The following is a 25,487-nucleotide window of genomic DNA, read 5'->3' on the forward strand; positions in this document are numbered from 1 at the left end:
TAGAGGAAATAGTTTTCAAAACAATAAAGGACTTGGTAAGAAGAATTGGCACTTGCATTTTTGCAATTCTCTTTTAAGTCTGGCTTAATGAAAGACAGCTGCTCTGCATTTAGCCTATTGTAAGATCAGTGTCTCTGGAAAACTCAACCATACAACTGATTAGAACATGCAAGTGTAAAGGCAAATATGATCCGAGGATTAGTATGAGACTAGCTTTTCATCTTGCTGACTGTAAAAAGCCCTAGTTTAACACACATCATAGTTGTGCTTTCTTTTTAAGGAACACAAAAATCAGAAAAGTAGGCCGGGCAGCAGTGGTGCATGCCTTTAATCCCAGCACCTGGGAGGCAGAGCCAGGCAGATCTCTGTGAGTTCTAGGTCAGTCTGGCCTACAGAGCAAGATCCAGGACAGGCACCAAAACTACACAGAGAAACCCTGTCTTGAAAACCAAAACCAAAACCAAACAAAAAAAAAAAGGAATCAGAAAAGTCCATACTGAATTAAAAATGAACCACGAGGTCACAACCCTGGACAAGACACTACAGGACTACAAGCAACAATTACTGCAGAGGGAGAGAGAGAGAGAAAGAGAGAGAGAGAGAGAGAGAGAGAGAGAGAGAGAGAGAGAGAGAGAGATGGAGCCACTAATCTTTTATCCAATACAAAGTGATTATCCCTGAAACCATAAACACACACACACACACACACACACACACACACACACACACACCCCCCAAAAAACAGACTGAGCAGGTTCCGGTTGGGCTTATATATCCATGCATATGCTTATGCATATACGTAACAATAATAATCCAGGAAGAAGAGGCTATCAATCTGAGACTGAATGGGGAATAAGGAAGGAGTCGGAGGGAAAATACTTAAGGGGGCTGGAGGGAGGAAAGAGAAGGGAAAGCGGGAAAGTGGCATAACTATTTTAGTTAAAAGTATATAAAAAATAAAATGAACCATGAGTCAAGCCTTCGGAAAACTCTTACTGGCTGACTTTAGTCCACTTCAGTAACTCTCTTCCTCTCCCCTACCTTCTTTCTCTACCATAACTATGATTCAAGAGAACACTTTTCAAAAGTACATATTGAGGATGACCATAACCCACGATCAAGGTCAGTCTGTTCCACTTTTGTCAGTCTCTGATAAGTTCCTGTAAGCTCCCCTCCTCTCTGCCCTGGGATGTCTGCTCCAAGCCTCTTCCCCATCATATGTAAGAAGACTTAGAACAACCATATTATCAACAACAGCAATGTCTAATGGCCATGAACTAATAAGAGTCAAACAACATAAACGTTTTATATGTGCCTTCTGTTTAATTCTCTGTGCATTCAAACGGAAGGCGCTGGCTTCACTTTACCGAAGTGGCTGAAGGTTGGAGAAGAAAGGTCTCTAGCCTCCAACTCTTTTTTTTTTTTTGTACACTTGCCCTGTCCTAGCTCCTGCACCCAGATGGTCATTGCTCATTGCTTCTCAAGGGGAACCCTTGACGCCAAAGGTCAAAGGTGGTACTCCTCCCATCTGTCACCCAAACCGGCCACCTTCTAAAGAGACCTAAGGGAGCGATCTTTCTGGCTCCATGGTCGTTCCTTGAACCCCAGTTCTCAGCGCCCCGGGAAGTTTCCGAGCGTCTGAGCTTGCTGTAAGTTTGCAGGGAGGAGAAACGGCTGCTGATATCCTCACTGTCTCCGCCTGGAGTGGAGAAACCGCACTCCCAACGGAGGCCGGAACCTTTCTCCACTCTCTGTGGTACACGGCGGAGAGCGGAACCTTTCTCCTCTGCCCACAGTTCCCAGGCGGAAGCGTGCTAAAACGGAACGTCCCTCAGCGACCGACCAGGTTCTTGCCGGGGTCGCCTACTGCTGACGTGTGCCGACCGGCTTCTGGCCGCGGTGTGGGTCGCTATGGCGGTGGACATCACACTCCTCTTCCGGGCAAGTGTCAAGACGGTGAAGACACGGAACAAGGCTTTGGGAGTGGCGGTGGGTGGCGGGGCCGATGGCAGCCGGGATGAGCTGTTCCGCCGAAGCCCTCGGCCCAAAGGAGACTTCTCCAGCCGGGCCCGTGAAGTGGTAAGCTGGTTGCTATGGAAGCGGCGAGGGGGAGATGGGGGCGGATCCACACCCGGGACCCTGGACCCCAAACTCGACCCAGTCTTGTGAGCCATGAGTGAACAGAGGGAGTCTTTAACAGACACAAGAGTCGGTCTCACGGAGCCGACAGCTGGCTAGGAGCGGCGACAAGTTTATTCTAGGGAAGAGGGACGCATATCTGAACATTGAAGAGGTGTTTGGTTATCCATGTAATCAGGAAGTTGGTGGCTAAGTTGGGGCAGTTGAGTTCGACCTCACTGCTGACTTGAGTGCCAGTGAGAAGTTCCCACAGTCCTTCGCTTCCTGACGCAACGTTCACTGCTTTACCTTTGCCTCTTTCATGTACATGTTTGGGCCTCCTCTTGCGTATACAATCTTGCGTGGTTTACAATCCACGCTCAGCTGAATTCTCCATTATCCTCGCCTCCAGTAATAGATAGGACTCAGTACCTCCTGAGACTGGTTTAAGATAATCTTTTACCAACACCTTGTGTCACTGTCCTGTAAACTGCTTTCTGTTTCCTGAACACAACTGGCTTTCGTTTGTCTCCAAAGTAGGAACCTTCTCCATAAGATCAGGAACAGTGTTGACATTATCTCTGCGTGTGTGACTAACAACATTGCTTAGTAAATGCCCCTTGAATGAATGAACAAATAGTTGACTGTTTCCTCCACTAAACAGAAAAAAGAAGAGATATAATTTTTGCATTATATCCCTTTGTATCTAAGACGCTAAGGGTAGATATTTTTGTGGCACCAGAGGCATATACAGTCTGTCTGCCCTTTTAAGAAATACACACACACACACACACACACACACACACACACACACACACGCCCAAAGCATTGAAAGTTACAAGTCAGGGGGACCTTAACTTTAAGCTTCATTGGTTTACCAGTAAGCCCACATGTGCTTGGCACATAGTCCAGTGCTTGACACTTCCCTTTTTGAGACAGGGTCTTTCCATGTAGACCAGGTCGGCCTTGAACTCACAGAAAAGTGGCCTCCTCTGCCTCTCAAGTGCTGAGACTAATGGCATAGGCAAGCTCCCACACCCAGAAGTCATTCAGAAAATTTTAAAGTAATATACATATGTATGAGTTAATGGCTGTTTACAAATAATGTCCAGGCACAACAGGGCTGATGGACCATATAAATACCTCTCCCCCCTACAATAAGCATCTACTTAGTACTTACCTTCTGACCAGCTCTATTTTAGAGTAGCAAAATATTGCAGTTGTGGAGGAGAGAGATATGTAAACAAAACTCCTGTGGTGAACACCCTGCAGGTGTTCTGTAGTGCACAAGGAAGAAAGTGGTTAGCTCCACTTGGGGGAAAGGCTTTGTGGGACAGTGATTTCAAACACACATTCTAAAGCAAGAGTAGTCCATTTCATTGCTGAGAAGGCCAGGAATGGCATCTCATGCTAAGACACCAGAATGCTGGTTGGTCACCCACATTCCTGGATGGCCACACACCCAGGAGTATATGGCAGTTGGACTTGAGTTATTTTTAAAGCGGGGGGGGGGGGGGGGGGGACATGAAGTTGGGGAAGGTAAAGAGGTGGGAGTGGGTTTGAAAGAAGTTAGAGGGGAATAGGGACAAATATGATCAAAACACATCATACGGAGTTTTCAGTGAATAAACAAAATATGTTTTTTTTGTTTGTTTTTTGTTTGTTTGTTTGTTTGTTTTTACAAGAGGCTAACATGCATAAAGGCATGAGGGAGCACCAGCTTGACATAAGTTAGTTTGATGAACATAAGAATGTGGGGTACTCATGAAAAAGTAAGAGTGGTGTGGCAGCCTGAGGGAGGTCGCTTTGCAGAGTTTGAACTTTGCTCTCTAGACAGTCCAATGTCATGTGGACGGTGAAGCACTGAAGAAGACCCAGGAGACCGCATAGTTATCTTAACTGTGTTAACTGTTAGCCAGGCCTGTGCTATTAAGCAAAGTTTATTTACCTATAAAATGGTCCCTTAAAAACTCTATTGGCACCAGGCAGTGGTGGTACAGGCCTTTAATCCCAGCACTCCAGAGGCAGAGGCAGGTGGATCTCTGTGAGTTTGAAGCCAGCCTGGTCTACAGAGCGAGATCCAGGACAGCCGGGACTACACAGAGAAACCCTGTCTCGAAAACAAACAAACAAGCAAAACTGAAACAACAAAAACTCCATTGACTCCATCATATGTATCATTGTCATGTTTCCAATTATCCCATGTATCACACTGAGGCAGCATGTCTCGGGTTGAAGAGAGAGGAAGGGAAAATAAGGTGTCCTCTACCCTGAGTCTGGCCACGCGGGTGTGGAGGTTGCTTTCACACAGTGTGTGGATGTCACAGTTTTGGTGTGTGAGGGTCCTTCCTGAAATTGGTGGTTCTCTGCGCTGTCCAGATTTTCAGTCCTCAGGAGTAGGGGATTTGGAAACAGCAGAGTTAAAAAGCACAGTTCAGCTAGCAGCCCTGTGGGGAGAGAACCCTGTTATAATGAGTTGGACTGCTCCTCAAGTTCTGAAAATACGTTTTTGACTATTTTCATTTAAGAGCCTCTGGGATGACAAATCTTTAAAGGTTCAGGCAGCCCCAGTGGTAGAAAGACAGCAGCACGTATAGATTTAAAAGGAATTACCAGCAATGGCAAACATGTGGAACCTATGCATGTATTCTCATGTGCTGCCTCTGACCACAGAGCCAGCACTCATTTCCCAGTAGATCCTGTAGCTCAGAGCCCCTCAACTCTGTGCCCTGAGAGCCATTACCAACTGCTGGGCCTAACATTACGTTGAAATCTGCTTGATATCCTACCCAGCAACTGGTTAAAAATTGATTGCATACCTAAACAGAACCTTAGACTTTTCAGAACAGGCTTTTAAAGGGCCTGGAATTCATCTTGTCCAGACTAATCCTTTTTGTAGGTGAGAAGATAACACTCAGACAGGTGCAGTGACTGGCCCCAAGTCTGTAGCTGAGGCCATGTGCTAGAGCCAGAGGTAGAAGCCAACCCCTCTTTGCTAGTTTAATTTTTTCCTTCTGTTTTTGTATCTTAAATGGCCACCTAAAATGTTTAAAAGATTTATTTTTATTTATGTGTGTGTATGCCTGTGTGACTATGTGCCATGTATGTGGGGGTGCCCTTGGAGGCCAGAAGAGGACATCAGATCCCCTGGGGTTAGAGTTAGAGTTACAGGCGGTTGTAAGCCAACTGACTTGGACTAGGACCTGAACTTGAATTGTCTGCAAGAACACTCCTAATCACAGAATTGCCCCCCCCCCCCCACAATTTTAAACAAAATTGTTGGACTTTTCTATGTCAAAGAGTTTTTTTCTTCTTGAGTTCATGGTGCGTGGGACTTGGTGCAGAAGGGCTTGGATTTGAATCTCTTTCTGGCTGTGTGAAGATGGGAAGTTAGTTAACCTCAGTTACCTTTTTTCTAAGAATGACAGCCACTTTAGAAGGTCACTTGGCTGATGAAATTGGCAATGGTGTGCAAGGGCCTGGGAGAGTCTGAATTCTGTAGTTACAAGTAATAATAACCCATGAACCCCCCAGGACAAAGTATGTCTTTTGGTTCACTTAACTAATGGCTTGGTATGTCTTTCTGTAGCTTCCATCCATAAAACCCCAGGGATGGACCTGTTTCTGCTTGGACCCCAAAACCTTTGTTGTGGTCTCAGGAATAAGGTTCTTTAGTTGACTAGGCCATACGTCCGTTCCAGTCTGTGGCCAGTAGGTGGCTTTGATGTTATGATTACAGCCTCACCAGAACCTTAAAAGGGGAGTGCTGTGTTCAGGAGTGGGGGCAAAGGGTTGGTGGTCAAATACATATCTCATGGTGCCTGACACACCTGACATTACTGAGCACATTGTGTATCTATCCATTACTTATCTCTTAGGATAGATGCTTGTACCTTACCTGCTTGTTATCTTTTTTTTTTTAATTAAGAAAAATTTTCCATTCATTTTACACACCAATCAAAGATCCCCCGCTTCCCTCCTTCTGTCCCCTAGCCTCCCCCTTCAACCCCCCTTTCTCCCCACAAGAAGGCAAGACCTCCCATGGGGAGGCACATCCAGTTGAGGCAAGTCCAAGCCCCTCCCCCTGCCTCAAGGCTGCATGAAGTGTCCCATCTGCTTGTGGTCTTGAATGACTTTGGGAATGGGCTGGGCCTGGAGATGCCCATTTTCCTTGTTAACTTTTAGAAGTTTCAGAGACCAAAGGAACTAACTACCACACAGGTACCCAGAGCCTGGTGAGCAGCCCAACAGAGTATATCCAGAGTAGCAGGGGCTCCTGAGTAGCATGGAATAGAAAGCCAGGAAAACTCAGTTAACACTATGTCTGCCAGGAAGTCACTGCAACCTCTCAGGCCCAGTTACCACATTAACAAGACTGAGAGCCTAGACTAGATGACCATGGGAACTTCTGATAAATCACAGAGGTTTTGATTCCAAGTAAGGTTATAGTGAGTCTGAGTTGTTGAGAATTCTATCCCCCCACCCCTAAATTGTGTAAACAATGAAGTTTTGTTTTTTATTATATCTTGATTTTGAGAAAGTTGAATTTTATTGGTTGGTTTATTGTTCATCTAGCCATCCTTAAGAAGTAATTCACTTTAGATCTTGGTTGAAATCCAAAGTTCACGCACCTATAGAGTCCAGAAGTGGGCATCAGATCCCCAGGACTGGAGTTACAGGTGGTTGTGAGTTGCCTGGTGTGGTGTGGGTGCTGGGAACCAAACTCAAGTCCTCTGTAGCTGGATAAATCTTTCCTGCCCACTGGTACCTGAATAACCAGTCAGGGGCTTAATATTAATATTAATTACAAACTGTTTATGCCTATGGTTCAGGCTTCTTGCTAGCTAGCTCTTTCATCTTAAATTAACCCATTTCTATTAATCTATGTATTGCTGTGTGGCCGTGGTATTACTGGTCTGCTGGCATGTTGCTTCTTGGGCAGCAGGCTGGCATCTGCCCTGATTCCGCCTTTCTTCTCCCTGTATCTGCTTGGATTTCCTGCCTGGCTATACCCTGTCTTGCCACAGGCTAGAGCAGCTTCTTTATTCACCAATGGTAGCAACACATATTTACAGCAAACAGAAGTACCATCTCACAGCAGTCCTCTGAAAGAACAGCAAGTATTTTTAACTGCCAAGCCATCTTTGTGGCCCCCTAAAGTTCTTAGAGTGGCCTCAGACCAGGTGATTTGGCCTTGTCGTCTCCCTGTCCTCACTTCTTAATGCTCCCTGCATCCTCCTCCTGCTGCCGTCCTGTCCTCACTGCTGCCCTGTCACACACCAGGCACCTTCCTACCACAGGGTCTGCAGCTCTTGTTCCCCTATGTGGAGCATTGCCCCCCCAAAACACACAGATTGATCTCTGTTGATTTCAGGTGGCTCAGATGTTTCCTAAATGAGGCCTTCCTCTACCCCTTTATATTGAAGTGGCATCCTTTTTCTCTTCCTTGTAATGTTTTCATTGCTAACGTATTGTGTATAGTTTACTTAGTTTATCTACTTGCCTGTGTGCTCCCGTGAAAAGAAAACTGATCTCTACTGAATCCATAGGTCCTAAAACAGTGCAGGAATATAGGTTCACAGTGCATAGCTCCTGAATTAGTAAGTACTAATTGACTGTATCTCTCTGCTTTCACTTTGGGGGCTATTCAAGTATCCTTCTAGTTCTAAAAATGTGCAGTCCTAATAGGTCTCTTGACTAGTTCAGATATAGATTTATACTGAGCCCAGCATCTGTTATAAATAGTAGCTTTAGCTTTATTAATGAGGTTCAGACCTTCTCTTAAGGAGAAGCAGACACAGTGCAGTTTGGGGGTGACTGACAAGTGTAACTCTCCAGCATCAACTCCCCAAGTCCTCTTTGATTTCCCTTTCAGAGGCCCCAATGTTAGAGCCTAGTAAGTGAGCTGGAACCACCTGGATTGTTATCTGGAGGGGCTGGAAAGAGATTTATGCAGAAATTGGCTGTAATCCTTGTTGAGAAGGGATTTCATTTAGGGAACACATTTCAGAAGCAGCATCTGGCAGCAGGTACCCAGAGCCAGAGAGAAGAGGAGGAGGCAGGAGATGAGGCCAGCCCCAGGAGCAGAGAGGAAAACTGTGCAGCTTATGTGACAGCTAGGAATAGAGCAGGGGTGTGATGAATCACACTGATTTTAAAAATATAAGGCAGAAAGAAACCTTTTTACAATAAAGTAAAGAGTGGCTTTGAAGAAAGCTGGGATGGGAGGGGGCACAGAAGAGAGACATTCATTAGCCAGCCTTCTCTCCCGCCTTCACCTTCTCCTTCAGGACCCTCAGGAACCAACCAAAGGGCCTAGGAACCCACTAACTGGCCTTTTAACTTCACAATGTTGTGTCTTTGTGGTTTCTAACAACTGGTGTTCCCTGTATGTAGAGCTTAGTGCCAGCGACTCTTAGGATGTTAGTTGTGAGTTCTTCCTGTGGGTTGCCCTTCTGGATTTCACCTAGGACTTAGGAGGACTACAGCTTTTAAAGTTTCGTTTTTTAGTAATTGGTTTATTCCATTACCTGATTGAACATCTGATGTGTATCAGGCATTGTATGGGCACAAAGAACTTTGAAAATACAGATAAAGGGCTCCTAAGTCTCCAGGGGGAGAATTAATCGAAACTTCAGAGAGAAAGCAGTAATTTAATTGGCCCATCAGGGTTGAGAGCCACTGTACCAAGCTTAGGTAGGGGTACCAGTGTGCAGGGAAGTGTGTGATAAGAGCCAGTGAGGCACAGCAGGGCCGGCGGAGCAGAGACAAGACTGGGGTGAGAAGGGTTACTTATTGGGTCCCTAGACATGAGGCTGTTCTAGATTTCATAGATGAGAGTACAGACTTTGGTCTGCAGGCCAAATTCAGCCTGCTGTCTATTAATGAAGTGATCACGTTGACATCCTTCCAACAGGCTTACAATACTAAGTATTTGATACTGGAGGACCTTGGACATTTTCAGCATTTCTCAGAGTTGATCAATATTTTGATTTTAAAACTGCAATGTGGACATTGCTGCCTTATATAAATGTATAGTACAAAAATGGCAGAAAAAAGTATGCTTTGGGCAATTTCAGAAATTGTTGGAAATTGTATGCTAACTTGAAGCCAAAATTCATTGAACATTTTTAAAAATGAAACTCAATTTGATAATTCAAGCAGGACTTACGAAAATCAAATATTCTAACAAGATATAATCCAAAGGTACACTAATTTAATACTTTCAGGCTGAGCAGGGATGGTGTTGGAAGTCTTTGTTTTCTGTATTGAAACCATTGATCCAGTAGGAGAGAACACTTTGGTAGGATCACTGCGGTTCCTAACATAGTAGTCTTGCAGTTAAACATGGTGTTTAAGGGAGTGCTAGCTGGCATCGTATGGTGTGACAGCATGCACAGTGCTGCCTGTTTAGAACCAAGGGTGCCATGACATCACACATTGTTATGGCGGTAGTGAGTGTTGTTGGGGGGTGGGGGCGTGCTGCCAGAAGCACTTCCTTATAGGTTTGAGTCTGAGTTAAGTTGAGGTCATTTTGCACCCAGAAACTTCTCATTGTTGTCACATTTTTTTTTTTTGTCTTCCTCCATTTCCAGTTTGTTGGTTATGAATTTATTGTGGTTTGGATGTAAAATGCTCCCCCTCCCACAGGCCCATGTCTCTGAAAACGTGGTCCACGGTTGGTGGTACTATTTGGAGAGATTGTACAACCTTTAGGAGATGAAGCTTAGTCGGAGGAAGTGGAGGGCAGACTCGTGGGTTCACCTCTGTCCCGGGTCTGGCCTGAGCTTGCTGCTGCTTGATCCAACAAGATGTATGCAGGCAGCATTATGCTCCCACTGCTGTGGCCAGGAGCTGACCCTGCCATCAAGCCTCTTCACTGTGATGGTCAGCACCCTCTCAGACTGAGTTGAATTGTCTTCTCTTCTCTGAGTTACTGTTGCCAAGTCTTTTGTTCTTGGTGATAGAGAAATATAGGGCACTCACCCGTGTTTAGTATGCTGCTGGCATATTTTCTAACCAATTAGTGTGGTAAAGGGAGGGAGGGAGGGGAGGGGGAGAGCAAGAGAGCACTGAAGCTTGCTGGGAGGAAAATTAAACAATGCTAGTTCACCTTAGCATTCCCTCAGATTTGAGAGAAGGTGCCAGGCACTCACATCTCTCTCCTTAATGCCACACAGGAGAGAGTAAATCCAAGAAGCGCAGGGTCTTTGGGCTTAATTAAGACAGTAAGTGGTAGATATCCCCAGTGACAGTGCATCTGGTAAATGCGTATCTCCAAGGTAGATACTTAGTACATACACCCAGCCAACAGCACAGGCTAAGTCTTGTCTTACAAATCCATCACACCTTGGGCTGGTTTTATGGCCAGTCAACCTCACTGGGGGTCCAGATGGGGACTGAGACTTAGGATTCCTGTTTATCTCACTATTTCAGTAGTTATGGTCGTCCCATGCATGCTTCTATGGACAATGAGTTGATGATGTTCTTACCATGCTAAAACAGTCTGGAATGGAGAGTGCTTGCTTCATTTTTTATTTTTTATTTTTTAGCTTGCAATCACCAATGGTTCATTATGTTACTCACTAAGATAGACCTAAAATAATCCCTTCTGTTGTGACAATTTTAGTAAAATTCTTCCTGTCTAGGACCTGATTTCATCTTGGAGGATCAAGAACAGATTTGTCTGCACACTACAAATAGAACCTTGTCTGTCGGGACAGATACCAGCCAGCTTTGCGCCAACTTGTAAGTCAGAATACAGTTGGCCTTTTACTTTATAGGGTTCTCCTATAGAAGCTGTGCATTAATTCAACTGTAGGTTGAAATTTTTAAAAACTGATTATGTACTCAGCATGCACTTGTATTTCCTGTCGCTCTCCTCTGAGTAATGCAGTCTAATAACTATTTGCCTAGTGGTCAGTTGTGTTTGTTATAAGCATTGAAAGTATATAAGATGGCAAATCCTGTGCCGTTTTATAGAAGGGACTCAAGCTTCTGTGGATTTTGTATGGATAGGGGTCCTGAAACTTATCCCCTATATCTCTGGGAAGATGACTGTACCAGGCTGTTGATTTATTGAAAGCACTGTAACATACAGTCAGGAGAGCCCACATTTCCTAAAACTGGTTATTTTTGAGCATCTTCTCTAGGCAGGAGCTCTGCAAAGGTCTTTGTGGTTTATCTCATTTAGTGTTTCACTTTTTAAGGGTTTGAACTATGATACTAAATGTATAATGGTGATTATGTTGTGAATAATATGGTTTTAGAATTCATATGAACTTGATGCTTGAGGTTTCTTGCTATGTAGCAATCCATCTGAGCTCCCTCTGGTGGGTGAAAGATCAAGGTACTCTGCAAATGTCAGTTTTTCCTGTAATATGAACTCCTTTGGATTGTAGTGGCTCACACCTTAAATTCCAGCTCTCAAATGGCAAAGACAGATGGATCTCTGAGGTCAAGACCAGCCTGGTCTATACAGCCAGTTCCAGGCCAGCCAACTCTGTCTCAAAAAAGGCCTAAAATAAATAAATAAATAAAATTATCTTTAAAAGAGGCTCCTTGAAACTTCTCTTAGAGAGTGTATAAACCTGAGGGATTAGAGCTGGGCTTGTTGAATGAACCCAATAGCTTACACACAGAAAGCTTGCAACACAGTTGAAAGGTTAAATGAAGAGAGCATTTTCCTTCCAGGCCTTCAAGTTATCCAAGTCTGGAAATCCTACAAATTGTGGTCTAGCATATGCTTTGTCAAAATGTTCTCATCCTGGCACTCATGAGTCGAGTTCCCCCAGTCTGTGTTTTCTTCCTTTCATAAGATGTTTCTTCTTACTTAGAGTCAGTGATAAGGAAGCTACTAAAATGAACCTCTGCCTTTTCAGGGGCATCTCCAGCTGATTTCTGTGCTCTAAGTAGAGACTGGCAGCAAGCTATTGTGACTCATGAGAACTGAGAAAGGAATTAGAAGGTGTATTTTGAGTTAGGAGTCCTTTTGGCTCTAGACAGTAATTAGCTGTTTGGCCCTGCAGACCCTTGCTTTGCACCCATTATTCCAAATGAGAAGTTGTGAGTAGATGGTCCTTGGCAGCCTTTGCAGTAGGATGGTCCCATGGTTTGTTCAGTTTCTGTCCTGAAATTCCTAGGGTGTATTTTAACATTCTTCTTGATGACAATTACTCATTGCCTTGAGACATTTCCCCCAAGTCCCTGTATGTTCAGACTTGTTTAACCAAATGAAACAATGACTTTTTTCAAAATTAGCATTTTGCTTTTTTTTTTTTTACAAATGAGTTTAATAATGGTGTGTACTCTCATAATGAACTACTATCAGCATACATTTTGAAGTTGATCATTTTAAAATCCAATCATAGATGTAGTATATGCTTTGTTTGTTTGTTTGTTTGTTTTTGTTTTGTTTTTGGAGACAGGGTTTCTCTGTGTAGCTTTACGCCATTCCTGGCGTAAACTTGGTAGCCCTGGCTGGCCTTGAACTCACAGAGATCCACCTGGCTCTGCCTCCCGAGTGCTGGAATTAAAGGCGTGCGCCACCATTGCCCGGCATGTATATGCTTATTAAACAGAATAGAAAAAAGAGACTAAGCTGTTGTTATAATTTTGGTGTGTAACTTTCTAGACTCTTTTAATTAAATGAATATAAAATTCTCCTCCAGTGACTTTATGCATCGGTCTTGTGCCCTTCCCTGTTTTTATTTTGTCTTTTCTCTCTTTCCTCTATTGCACTGTGTTGGCCAGCATTTTTCTATGAGTGTGTATTGCTGTATACCACTAACTTATTTTGCTGCATATCTATTAAAAATAACTCATAATTGATTTACCTGAATATCTGTTGAAATATTGATACTATCTGATTTCAGTTTGTCACCATTTTAAAAATGGAACCTTTTTACCAAATTTGTTTCAGATTTATCCTAACTTCTTAAAAGACAACAACTAGAAATTTATTTTGTTTTATGTTTAATTTTTTTCCCAAATAAAAAGTTTGCATGCTCTAATATTGATAAGAAGAAAATGATTACTGGATCATTTGAAAGCATGAAGTTACATGAGAACTTCCTGTGGGTGCCGAGAGACTATGGAAAGGGTGGTAACTAGTAGCTAGGGGTGGTCACTCAAGCCCATAATTCTAACCCTTGGTAGGCTGTGGCAGGAGGATTGTTCCAAGTTTGATGCTGCTTGGGCCATAGAAAGTTCTGGCTAGCGAAGCCCTGAAGAGTAAATACAATGGTTGGGTGGCCAGCATAACAATGGGTGTTGCAGTGAACGGAAGGACTCTGGCTTACTAGGCCAGTGGGTGCTTGTAGCCAGTCAAGTGGGGTGAGTAGGGTGGGGTTTGTGGCCTGATCGTGAAAATGTACAGACACTAGAGGTCATCTTGAATCTGTTTAATGGCCACTTAGAATGTAACAGAAGCACTTACAATCATAGCAAAAAAAGAACTTTTAGTAATAACTTTGAAAAGAAGTGTAAATGACCCAGTTCTGTAGCAATCTAGACCTGAGTATGTAGAAACACACACTGAACCTGAGAGGGAAGAGCAAGTGTTGCAGAGACATTAGGTAGTCTAAATTAGCTTGTACGTCTGATGCAGTTTCCATCGGAATCCTAACAACTTTTCTGAAAGGAACATGAAAGTAGGTACAGAATTCATCTAGGAAGACAGATGTGAGGACAGGTAATTGACTTTTGAAAACAACAGGAAGGTATGTGTTGGTAGAGTAGGAGCACTGGCCTTCTCAGGTACAAAGCATGCAGAAGCCTAGGCACGCCAAAGAGTGTGTCAGGGCACAGGAAGAACTCCTTCACTGTCAGGTTAGGTTTAAAGGTCAATGCCTAAAGTCCTCAGAGTTAAAACCGTAAGGACAAAAACTCCACACTCCAAGCATGGAAATACCAATTAGCTGAACTAACCATAGCAATGAGGCCATTGCTGCTTGAGTGATGGACGGTGTGCGATCTTGTTTCTGCTCCTGTCGTTCAGAATTTAATTAACATGCTAGTTTTGTATGGAAGGCTGAACAGAAGTGAAGAGCTTAGGAGATGAGATTTTACTTGTGGTGGGATTTGGGGGAAGAATTAAAAGCTTTTGATTAGAAAAAGGTCACAGGTAAGCAGTATGCACGTATATATTAAGTGTGCTGGAGTGGGGCCCCTATTTAAAGGATGTGTAGTAAAGCCTTCATAAAGGGAGTAACTTTCCCATAGTTCAGCTAGAGTTTCAGTTCATATTCTCTTAACCTGCCCAAGAAAATCACCCACAAATGTTGCACTGACCTCTTAGTTTCCTGGCTGTCATTGTAAAAACAATAAGCCTTAACAGTAACTGCTGTCACTGAGCACCTGCCCTACCTGGCCTTGTGTAGCAACTGTCATTGGCTACCTTGCAAGCTAAGGCCTATACTATGAAGAAAATGAGGTTCTGAAGGCTGAGCTACCTCCCTGGCTGAGTGATAAGTTGACATTGAATATGATAAGAAAAAAAGAACAGTTTTTGAATCTACTTTTAAAAAGGAACTACTTGTTTTAAATAGGATAAGTAATGAAATTTTTTTTTTTTTTGTCTGAGTTTATCAAATGTTACCGGACTGGACATTGTTATATATAATGGAGTTTTTCGCGTGAATCTGTCAAATGTTAATGGACTAGACATCATTAATGTAATCTTGACTGTGTATATTGTATATACTTATTGGATATGATTTTTCTTGTATTAGTTATAACCTTTTTAAAATTTTTAGACAAAAAATGGGGAAATGTGGTGGTATTGTGTTCCGTAAAATATTGTGCACCCTGGTAAACTTTTCTGGGGTCAGAGAACAGGATGGCCACAATATTAAACATGAGGATAGGCAGTGGTAGCACACGCCTTTAATCCCAGCACTTGGGAGGCAGAGCCAGGTGGATCTCTGTGAGTTCAAGGCCACATTGGAAACAGCCAAGCATGGTGACTCACACCTTTAATTCCAGAAAGCGAGCCTTTAATCCCAGGGAGTGATGGCAGAAAAAGAAAAGATATATAAGATGTGAAAACCAGAAACTAGAAGCATTTGGCTGGTTAAACATTTGGCTGGTTAAGCTTTTAGGCTTTGGAGCAGCAGTTCAGCTGAAAGCCATTGGGATGAGGACACAGAAGCTTGCAGTCTGAGGAAACAAAACCAGCTGAGGAACTGTCGAGGTGAGGTAGCTGTGGCTTGTTCTGCTTCTCTGATCTTCCAGCATTCACCCCAATACCTTGCTCCAGGTTTGATTTTATTAATAAGACTTTATAAGATTCCTGCTATAGGACACCTCATCCCTGGCTGGCATGCTGCACCTGCAGGCTCTTTGGTGTCCATTTTTTCCTGATGGAGCTGCACTCTGTGGCATGGCATGAGCATCTGGGCCTCTGGGCTCTGCTCCTTGAAGTGCTGTCACATCATCTGTTGACCTTAGGAGCACAATTTGGCCTAGAAGTCACATAGATTTGAAAGTACTTGAGTAGTTTGTTTTTTTTGGGGGGGGAGGATAAAACTACTATTGCTGAACCAAGCTTTTGAGGGAAATCTTTAAACTCCCCCTTCTCTCTCCTGTTCTGTCTTCCTCACTCGCTCTTTTTTGAAACATTTGTCTAGTGATGGATGCATTTCTTATAGATAATATTGATATTGATGTATGCTCTGGAGAAATAGGAAACAAACTTCAGTGTTAGTGAAATCACTGAGAAAGACGTAAACTCAGTTTATAGGGCATAGACACGAGAAGGTATGATTCTGTTTTTCATGGAGCATGCTGGATGCTGAGAATTGTCTAGTGAAGCAAGGGACCTGTCATTTTGCCATTGGGTGTAGGCCTCCTCCAGGGAAGGACCCTGATGTGGGGGAGGAAGCTGACTATTGCTCAGGCCCTGCCTTAGGAGACACTTAGTGAGAGCCGCTAGTAGTTGGGACAAGAGATCCTCAATCCTAAAGGCTGTTTCCATATTGTTGGGACTGGATGAAATGCTTCACACACAGCTGTTGGTGTGGTGTCTGGTACATTGTAGGCGCTCAGAAAATAGCAGATACTTCAGTGTCCCCTTATGTACATTAAGAATAAGGAATCTGGGCTGGAGAGATGGCTCAGAGGTTAAAAGCACCAACCACTCTTCCAGAGGTCCTGAGTTCAGTTCCCAGCAACCACATGGTGGCTCACAACCATCTGTAATGAGATCTGGCGCCCTCTTCTGTATACATAATAAATAAATAAATCTTAAAAAAAAAAAAAGAATAAGGAATCTACCTTGGTTGTGTTCTGAGATAAGGTTAAGAACCTAAGATGAGGTCAATTTCCTAGAATCTGGAAGGAGATATTTATTTAGCCAATGATTATGAAGCATCTCTGATAGGCCACACTCATGGTTTTGGCCCTAAGAATCCAGCAAAGAGAGGAGGTGGATTTTCATGGGAACTTACAGTAAACAAGTGTTCATAGAGACCCTGAGTCAGAAAGTCAAAGTCATCTCAGGTAAATTCACAAGGTGCCTGGAAGTGATCATGAACCCTTGACAGGGGAACTTTGAGGATTCTGGAGACTAGAGATTACTCCTGGGTGAAGTGGAAAGGCAGCTTTGGGGAAGAGGTGACTTGCGTAGGTCTCCTAAAGACCAGTACATTTTCCACATGTAGGAATGAAGAGAAGAGAGACAGGCCAGGAATGATTATATGTTTCCAAGGTGGACATGCAGGATGGCAGCTCGGACTGAGTAAAGCTCAGCTTACCCAGGTAGAGGATGAGTAGGCTAGGGATTTGCCATATATCCCTTGGTTTTTGGGATCTACTCTGCCTAGCCCTGCTACCTTTGTCCAGGATGCTGATCTTAATGGATAGCATGCCAGAATGCCTTTGCCCCTGGCTTCTGGTAGGAGTCAGCAGGGAGAGGTTCCAGTGGGATATTGGAAGTCTGAATGAGAGGAGTTGGTTTGGCACTTGGGTACTGGCTTTGCATCCATAGCCCATGACTCCTTTAGGTGTCTGCTCACCACGTAGAGTCTTCCCTGTGTATGTCAAATATCTTGTATCATGATGGATTTAGCCAGTAGGGTGATACCAGCCAGTCATGCCCAGTGCTGCATTACAGTCCTACTCAAGGCGACCCTGGAAGACAGTGACATGGGGGAAACCCCAAGACAAGCACTTGGGACAATTCATCTCTGTCCCTCTCTTTAAGGTGGGTTTTGTTTGATCTCTGTGTTTCTCCTTTCTTTTCTAGCTCAGCATTGCAGAAGAAAAGTCAAGTACTTTTGGCTTCAGTGTGCTTTTTCTCAGTGATGTGGCAGTTCATACTTTTCTTTCAAATACAACCTGAAAGGTTAGAGGTGGTAAATGGCTCCATGGCACACTGACTGTAAATCTGAGCTGAAATGGAATCTGTAAGCCATTATCAGATTCCAAATCAAGCTGCTGTTGGCCTTCTCCAGTTTTTGTTTCAGTAAAAGTGTGTTTTCATTCTGTCAGTGGACAGTTCACACACCTACTATTAAAAGAGCATTCACAGTGAATACATGATGTGAAAGAGACTAGTTAAATACTTCAACTCCAAGGGATTCCATTAAAGTAATAAGGAAATTACATTTAATTTTGAATGGGAGAGAGATGTTTAATACCGTTGCCATTGAGCATTTATCATCTACACGCGGCACTGGTTTTTCAAGTGAATTCCCAAAGCGCAGTTGGTCTTTCTATAGGTAGAAGGGAAATATTCCTGCTGAATGCATAGTTTGAGGTCACCTTCTTAACAGTGGAGAAAAGCATACTTCTCCAAAGACTAGAATGTGACAGTTGATTGGAAACTTTTGGAGTTACAGCTTTTAGCTCTACCTCCCGAGTAAGAAAGAAAGTATATAAATGAGTCCCCAGATGAAGGCGTGGTGGGGTACTTCATAGGCCTAATTGACTCCAGACACAGGCTGTGATTTGTAAGCAAGCAGTGACAAGAGGAAGTGAAATCAAAATTGCATTAAGTAGGAAGGGAAGAAAGATATGAAGAAGAGGTGATGACTTTTCTAAAAGCTTCTAGATATGTGTCTGGGAGTGAGTAAGCATTTGGAAGTCTGCAGCCGTGCCTCAGTTACATCTCAGTTTCCAAACAGCCCCCGTCTCTTGTTTAAGAATCTGTCTTGGTGCTCATTGCTTGGTGCAGTCCTATGAGTTCAGGTTTTTGCTACTGGACCGTTTCACTAAGCAGCGGCGTAGTATCCTCTGCTGTGAAGCACAGGACTGGGTGTCTTGGAGGAGAGCCTTTTCTGTGTAGTCTGACATTTGGACGTTTGTGTAGTCATATAAATAAATGTCTAGGAACCAGCTGTCATCAGTGACCTCCACATTTGTAGTTGTCTCACTCATTTCCCCCTTTCCTGGCCATCCCTGTCTTCTTAGTGACGAGGCCCCAGAGGACAGGCAGGCCCTTTGTCCCACTTCCCTTACAGCATAGAGCACATGGTCCAGCACGTTTCTGGAAGTGAAAGAAGTGAATTAGCTGCAGTATTTTCTCTCATACCCATTTCATTGTGGCGATGTGGGTTCAGACCCTGGCCACCTGGAGCTTAGCCTGTAGAATAGCATTGGGCCCTTCATCTCTCTTAAGTCAGGTCATTTTCATCTCCTCCCTCCCTCCCTCCCTCCCTCCCTCCCTCCCTCCCTCCCTTCCTCAAAACCCTCCACTACTGCTCATTTCCATAGGACAAGCTCTCATTACTTAGCTGGTATCTAGAAGGCTTTACAAAACTAGCTGTGTCCTTCCAGGGTTGAGTCCCATGCTTCTCTGATGGTTCTAACCAGCTTCAACCAAACTGTCCTGTTCATAATCTCATCTGCCTTATATTCCCTTGCATGGCTGCAACTCTCTCCTTCATGGACCACTCACTCTCCTTGGCTTTCTCAAATGTGAGTTATTCTAGCCTACACTGGCCTTGTGATTCAAAGCGATTGCTGCCTGCTTTATGTATTAAGTGAAGCACTCTATGGCCTGTGATATCTTTTTTTTATTACTACTTTATGTTATTTATCGATCATACAAGACTTAACTTTCCAGGTGAAACTAGAAAAATACTGTTGTGTGAATCCTGCATGGTATTATTTACTTTGGGCCATAGCAGATGGAAGGGGAGAGGATAGGAGTCCATGTTTCTCTTCTGTTTAAGAGGATGTAAACACCTAATGGTCCTTATGCCTCCTTTTATGGCCAGAGCCTAGCACAGAGTCTCAAAGTCTAGCACAGAGTCTGGCCTATAGTAAGGTTTCCTTATATGGTTCTGGAACAGATGACTAAAAGGCACTCCCCAGATAGTTGTTTATTGTTTGAACCCGCAGAGATAAGGTCCCCTCTCAAAAGCCACACAAGCCCATTTTCCTTTTGCTTTTCCACCTCTCCAGTCTTCCTGCAGCATGTCCCTAGCCTTGGGGTTCAGACTGAAATTTAAATCAGTTTTCTGTCCTCCTCTCTGGGAGAGTGGAGAGCAGTCCAGTTCAGTCCTCAATAGTAGCCCTCCAGCCCAGCAGACTGTCTCCCGGGGGAGCTTCTCAGATTCCCTTGTCCCAGAGGCCTCTCCTGTTCTTTGGGAAGCCATTTTTGTTGTTGCTAAAGAAGTAATCATTTGTATTTGTTTTTCATTTCTTTTTCCAACTCTTCATAAAACTTAGTTCTTTTCATAACCCTACTAAAGAGTAACTCTACAAAGACATGATAGACACTGTCAGGGATGGAAGGCTTTCTTTTGAAAGCTCTTTCCCCTATTTGGAGAATGCTGTTAGCTGCCTCTCCTTCCCCCAATCTTGTCAGGAGGTAACAATCTTGTTGTTACCTCCCCCTCAACACCTTTATATGTATGTTGTATATGTGTGTGTAAACACACACACACACACACACACACACACACACACACGTATATATTTTGTAGTATGTACCTTGATTTTCTTCTCATAATGCTAACTTACATTATCAGGAGTCATATAGTTACAAATTACAGAGAGCCCAATGTATATTAGCTTAGATGATCAAAAGAATTTATGGATTGCTATTACCAAATGGCTGGATTTGGATTCAGTTGACCTAACAATATCACCACATGGTGAGTTTCCTTTCTTCCCTCTAGTCTGCCTTTCAGCACTGGTACTTCTTTGTCATCATTTTTATTTGTCTCTATACTCCTTTTTCAGATCACATGGGCTTTTTGTTTTTGAGATAGATTTCTTTCTGTGTAGTCCTAGCTGTCCTGGAACTCACTATGTAGACTAGGCTAACCTCGAACTCATAGAGATCTACCTGCCTCAGCCTCCTAAGGGCTGGGATTAAAGGCATGCATCACCATACCTAGCACCCTGGGCCTTTTTATTCCACCTTAAAAACACAAACATTAGCTTTGGAGCCCCTTTAAAGGTCCCCCAAAGTCCTTGCTTTGCGGTAGCCAAACAAGAGTGCCTCTGTCCTTGTAGCACCCACATGGATGCTGGGGCTCAGCTAGTGCAGTCAGCACAGGCCTCCACAGGAAATGGATAGCATGTGTACGTGGGCCTCTCAGCTCACAGCTCTTCAGCCTGCTGAGTGTTAGGGAGGAGCTTTCCAGAGGAAATGGGAGAGCTCTTCAGAAGGAGCAGGACATAATGTGGCCCAAAAGAGCTGTGTGGCATTCTTAGCTGTGCCCCTCACTCTGTGTTAAATGCATAGTTGGCTTACTCAGTACTGAGAGTGCCTCTGAGAACCAGGGCTTCCCTTTCTCACTCCCAAGCACATCTGTTTGAGCATCCACTGTCCGTTTGGCAGACAAACATGAGTAAGATCATCTCTGATCTTAAGAACTCTGAGTCTAATGAAAGACTTAAAGCAGGCATTAAGTACATAATGAAAGCCTGTTGTTGTCAGTGCTGTCACCATAGTGGCAGACGGCAGAAGTAGAAGTGCCCACACGGGAGAGCCGACTGTTCAGCTTGACCTTAAGGGGTCCAACGGGATCCCCCAATCGTGAAAGGAACAGCTGATGGCTGCTGTGGTCACATAGAGTTAGAAAGCTCATTCTGCTGCCACTTGTGGGTCAGGCTGGCAGCGAGGATGTTACAGTAACAGATCTAAGCAGACCCAGTAGGGCTTGAATTAAGTCATTAACTGGAGGGACAGAAGACAGTAGAGACATGTCTGACTGGAAGTAGCTCCATTAGATATAGGAGATGCCAATGGTAAAGATGTCATTGAGGCTAGGCTGGAGCTAGCGGTGACTAAGTGGGCGATTATATTTTGTGCTGTTGTCTGAGGTGCATGGCTAGCAATCAAGTGATACATTGACCAGGTCGCTGCAAAGACAGACGTGTACTGCAAGGCTGGTTTCAGTGCTGGGGACAAAGACCCAGGTGACATGAGGGTAAATGAAGACCGAGACTTTGGAGAGTGATGGAGAAAAGGCTCTGAGGTAAATTGTAGGGAAAGACACTTGAGAGGTCATCAGAGCATAGGTAACCCAAGGCATCAGTCCTGGAGAAGGCAGGCAAGTTGGGCCCCCCACTTAACAGGTAGGTTAGTTCTTGATGAAGGTGGTGTCACTGGAGATGGCTTATGGTTTAAGGAGAATAGCAGGGATCCTCTGTTCCTGGAGAGTGACCTGTGGCCAAATAACTTCTACTTTCCTCCTTGCTAATAGGTGAAGACAATAGTTTTCAGTCGAGGGGATTAAAATGAATAAAGGCTTTGAAGGTGCTCAGCCTAGACAGTAGATGTGGACTGCTCTGCATTTGTACACTCCTGCCTTTCTGCACTGGCCCACCAATCTAAGTATAAAAATAGCTTATTGGACTTAAATATATTTGTTTCTCTGAAAACAGGCTTCCTGTGCAACTATGCAAGTGCCGGACACCTTGAAGGCTCTTCAGATCGTTTATTGGGTGTTTTTTTTTTTCTGCTGGTTGTCAATTTGACCTCCAACTTAGATGTGACTTTCTTTTGTTTCTTCTGCATTTTATATATTTTATGATTGTCCCTAATGCATCATTGTGTATGGTTTCCTGTCTTCTTTCCTGCCCTTCTTCCTCCTCTTGCTCCTTTCTTCTCTCCCTCCCTTTTCAATGCCCTTCCTCATAATCTTTCCTAAAACTGGCATGCTCCATTAGTTACCCGCATTGGGCAGTGTGTGGTGTATTACACCAGTCAGGCTACTTTCCTCATGCATCTGTAGAAATTGGCAGCAGTTTCGAGTCTTCTCCATCAGGGTCTGGAATCTGAACTTGCTGTCTTTTCTTCCTCTTCCGTTTTCCCAAGTTGATGTCTTGCACCACTGACTGGATCTGTGTGCCCACAATAACATAAGCACCATGAAGCTGGAATCTGATTTAAAGGAGAATATTGTACCAAGTCCATTAAGTTTTGGTCTTTTTTTGAGCCTAGATTAAAATAGAATGGTTTTCGGAGTGTGAATATATTGCTGAATCCCTAACACTCATTGAGCCTGGCATCGTGTGTGTTCATTTTTCAGTAACTGGGTGGGTCACTTTTTTATTTATTATGAACACAAACACTGATGCTAACAGCTGACATGTGAAAGGAAAGAAGACGTTGGTGATGAAAACCATTTAATGATTAGTGAGGAAACAAATATTGTTTAATGAAAATAAAAACCATGTCGAAAGGGCCTAATGCTGACTTTTGGAAATATAAGCATGTTGCGGTCTTTTGTGTACCCTCTGTCCTGTACAGTAGATATTGTTTAAAATTGCTTGGGAACTGGAGCTTGCAATTGTGAGCCTGGAATGTCCTGCAGATAATTAAGTTGTGGTCTGGCTTTGGAAAAATAAAAAGTTCTCGAACTATGATTTTATAAACATGCTACAATAACATTTCTTTATATTTAACAGTTTCTTATAGAAAGTTGATACTCTCATGAGGCATTGATTAAAGGTAAAACATCAAGAAAGAAAAAATATTAAATTAAAACTTCACTTAGGATGTTGACAGTTGGCTTGTAATATTAAACAGATGTGTATGTTCCTGGGGATAGTCTTCCTTCTGAACTGAATTGCTAAGTTGTATTTTTTTTAATGACAACTACAAATTTTTGATCAGTTAATAATTTTAAATACCCGTTCTACAATCTTCAGTATCTAACTTCATCTGTAGTTTGAGCCTTCTCAATGATATAATGACTGGTGAGACCTTTGCTGCCTCTTCTAAAGCCTTTCATTTTCTACAGCCCCCACCCCCCAATCCCAAAGCTTAGCCCAGCTCTTCTGATTTCATGATGCATTCTTGGAGATTGATTCCTTGAAATAATTTTAGGATCATTGGGTGGAATTCTACCCTGGCAGATTTATGTCTGTAGTTTCCTTCCATGTAAGCTTTGCTTTGGCATTTGAGCACACAAGCTGACCTACATTGTGGTATTGTTTTTGTGTGGTCAATTGTAAAGGCTTCATAATATGTCTGTAGAGCCAGCCATGCAAATCAGCCCATACCCCATGCTGTGGGGCCAGAGAAACGCCAATGAGGGGACCTAGAGGAAACCTGGCTGGGAGTGAAAGAGACACGGTGAACTCTTTTGCTTAGGAGGCCTTTGCCCTTGCACTCTCTAAGTCCAGAGTCTAGCAAGGGCAGTGGTCTTGGGTAGAGTTAAGTGTGGGCTAGATGGGTGGGTGAGTTTCATTCTATGGCATGAGGTGAAAAATACTTTGTGACATCATAAACTCTTCAGATCTTTTTGTATAATTAGATAAACTCTGCCTTGTTGTGTTTAGGCTAATGCAAAATTTAAATGTAGATATCATTTTTGTTGTGCAGTCCTTGATATGCAACCATCTCAAGTTTTCGGAAAGGTCTCTGGTTACACTGGACAGAGCTTTGGGGCCTTGGGTACCCTTGTTTATCTTGGAACCATATATTGTTTGCATAGTCTTCTTTGGGGAATCAGGGTTTTGTTGTTGTTGTTGTTGTTGTTTTCTCTGCAGATTGCATTTGGAGAGCTCTGATTTGGGGCCTTAAGTATATGGGAGACATTTTTAGTAAACACAAAGGCTTGCTAGACTATCTAAAACAAAACAAAGCATAGTATGTTTTATAATATAAAAGTGTATTTTGCTTCAAAAATAATGGATTCTTTTTATTGGCTTGCTACTTCAATGTGACTGTTCTGTATGTATATGGGTGTGTATGTGTATGTGTTGTGTGTGTGTCTGTGTGTGTGTGTGTGTGTGTGTGTGTGTGTGTAGAGAACGGATTTTTGTGTGTGTTGTCTTCACAGTTTAATTCAATCTGCCAGGTTCTCCCGGAAGTGAGAACATTGATTAACTGCACCCTTTTGGAAAGACTTGGAACTTTGAGCTGTGTACAAAACAATAAATTCAGTAAAATTGTTGCTCTAGAAAGAGCCACCCACTTTTGACTTAAGACTCTGAAAGGCGATAAAATGTAGCATTAAGGGTTGTATGTATTGTTTTTCCCCCTAATCTTTATACTGTTTCATTCCAATTCTCTTCCAATGTTTTGCTATTAAGGACTAATGCAAATATTTTGGATAGTTCTCTCTAACCAGAATTCGTAATTATTAACAGATTTAAGTAGAAAATTCTGTTTCACTTTGCCATTCTTACTGCTTCATAAGATAACTCTGTAAATGATACTCATTTATAGATATTTTGGCTTGCTCACAGATCCTAATTTTAGTATTACGCTTGACTGAGCAACAAGCTGCTGTGATCAGCTAAGGGAATTGTATTAGGCAGGCTTTATTTTCTGTGTCTGTATAGTTTACAGTGTCTTCCAGCCTTCAGAGAAGCACAGCTTTCAGAGTTGGTTTGTTAGTTTTCAAGTTTAGTAATCCTAACACAGGGCGAAGGAAAGCAAGAAGTTTTTGAGACTCACACACTGCCATCTCTCAACCACCTCATGTGGTCCAGAGTGATCTTCTCCACATAGCATGTGCATCTTCCCAGCTGGTTTGCAGATAGTGAAGTCCGTGTGATAAGAATGAGGGGCTATGTTTTTCCTTCCCCAGGATAGTTCTTGGGTCTTTTCACTCACTACTCAGTTTCAAATTGGGAAGTGGGAGGTACTTATTGGTCCCTAGTGGCCTGAAATGGGAACTGCATCTCTTGAAATTTTCATTAGACCCTTTATGAGTTTGATCGGAAAGAAAGAAGGTAGCACTTGTAGCTAGGTTATCTTATTAAAATGCTCTTTGAGGCACGGCTGCAGTTACCTTTCCTGCCGGGACTTACAGCGGTTCATCTGAAAGTTTGGGCCTTAGATCCCACCGTCCTTTAAGCCGCTTAGGACTTGGAGGGGCAGTCTTGAGTAGTGTGTGCTGAGAAGGTTGAGGAGTTCTGGTGGGACTTGTCTTTGTCATCTTTTTGTCAGGTTTATC

At 43.2% G+C, this 25,487-nt stretch overlaps 1 protein-coding gene across 2 annotated transcripts in view; it reads left to right on the forward strand.

The window, feature by feature from the left end:
* The first annotated feature begins 1,811 nt into the window (after nucleotides 1-1,811).
* Stx18 (syntaxin 18) overlaps nucleotides 1,812-25,487 on the forward strand; it is a 101,782-nt gene continuing 78,106 nt past the window's right edge. The window contains exons 1-2 of one of the 2 annotated variants that reach the window (XM_036200266.1): nucleotides 2,017-2,079; nucleotides 10,767-10,866. Coding sequence is in view for 1 of the 2 variants with exons in the window: in XM_036200265.1 (XP_036056158.1) it covers nucleotides 1,912-2,079 (168 nt within the window). In the remaining variant the exon portion in view is untranslated. Of the gene's footprint in view, nucleotides 2,080-10,766; nucleotides 10,867-25,487 lie in introns of both variants that reach the window. The other variant, XM_036200265.1, reaches the window with a different exon arrangement.

This window comes from Onychomys torridus, chromosome 10 (assembly GCF_903995425.1).
Source record: "Onychomys torridus chromosome 10, mOncTor1.1, whole genome shotgun sequence".
In the NCBI taxonomy this organism is placed as follows: Eukaryota; Metazoa; Chordata; class Mammalia; order Rodentia; family Cricetidae; genus Onychomys; species Onychomys torridus.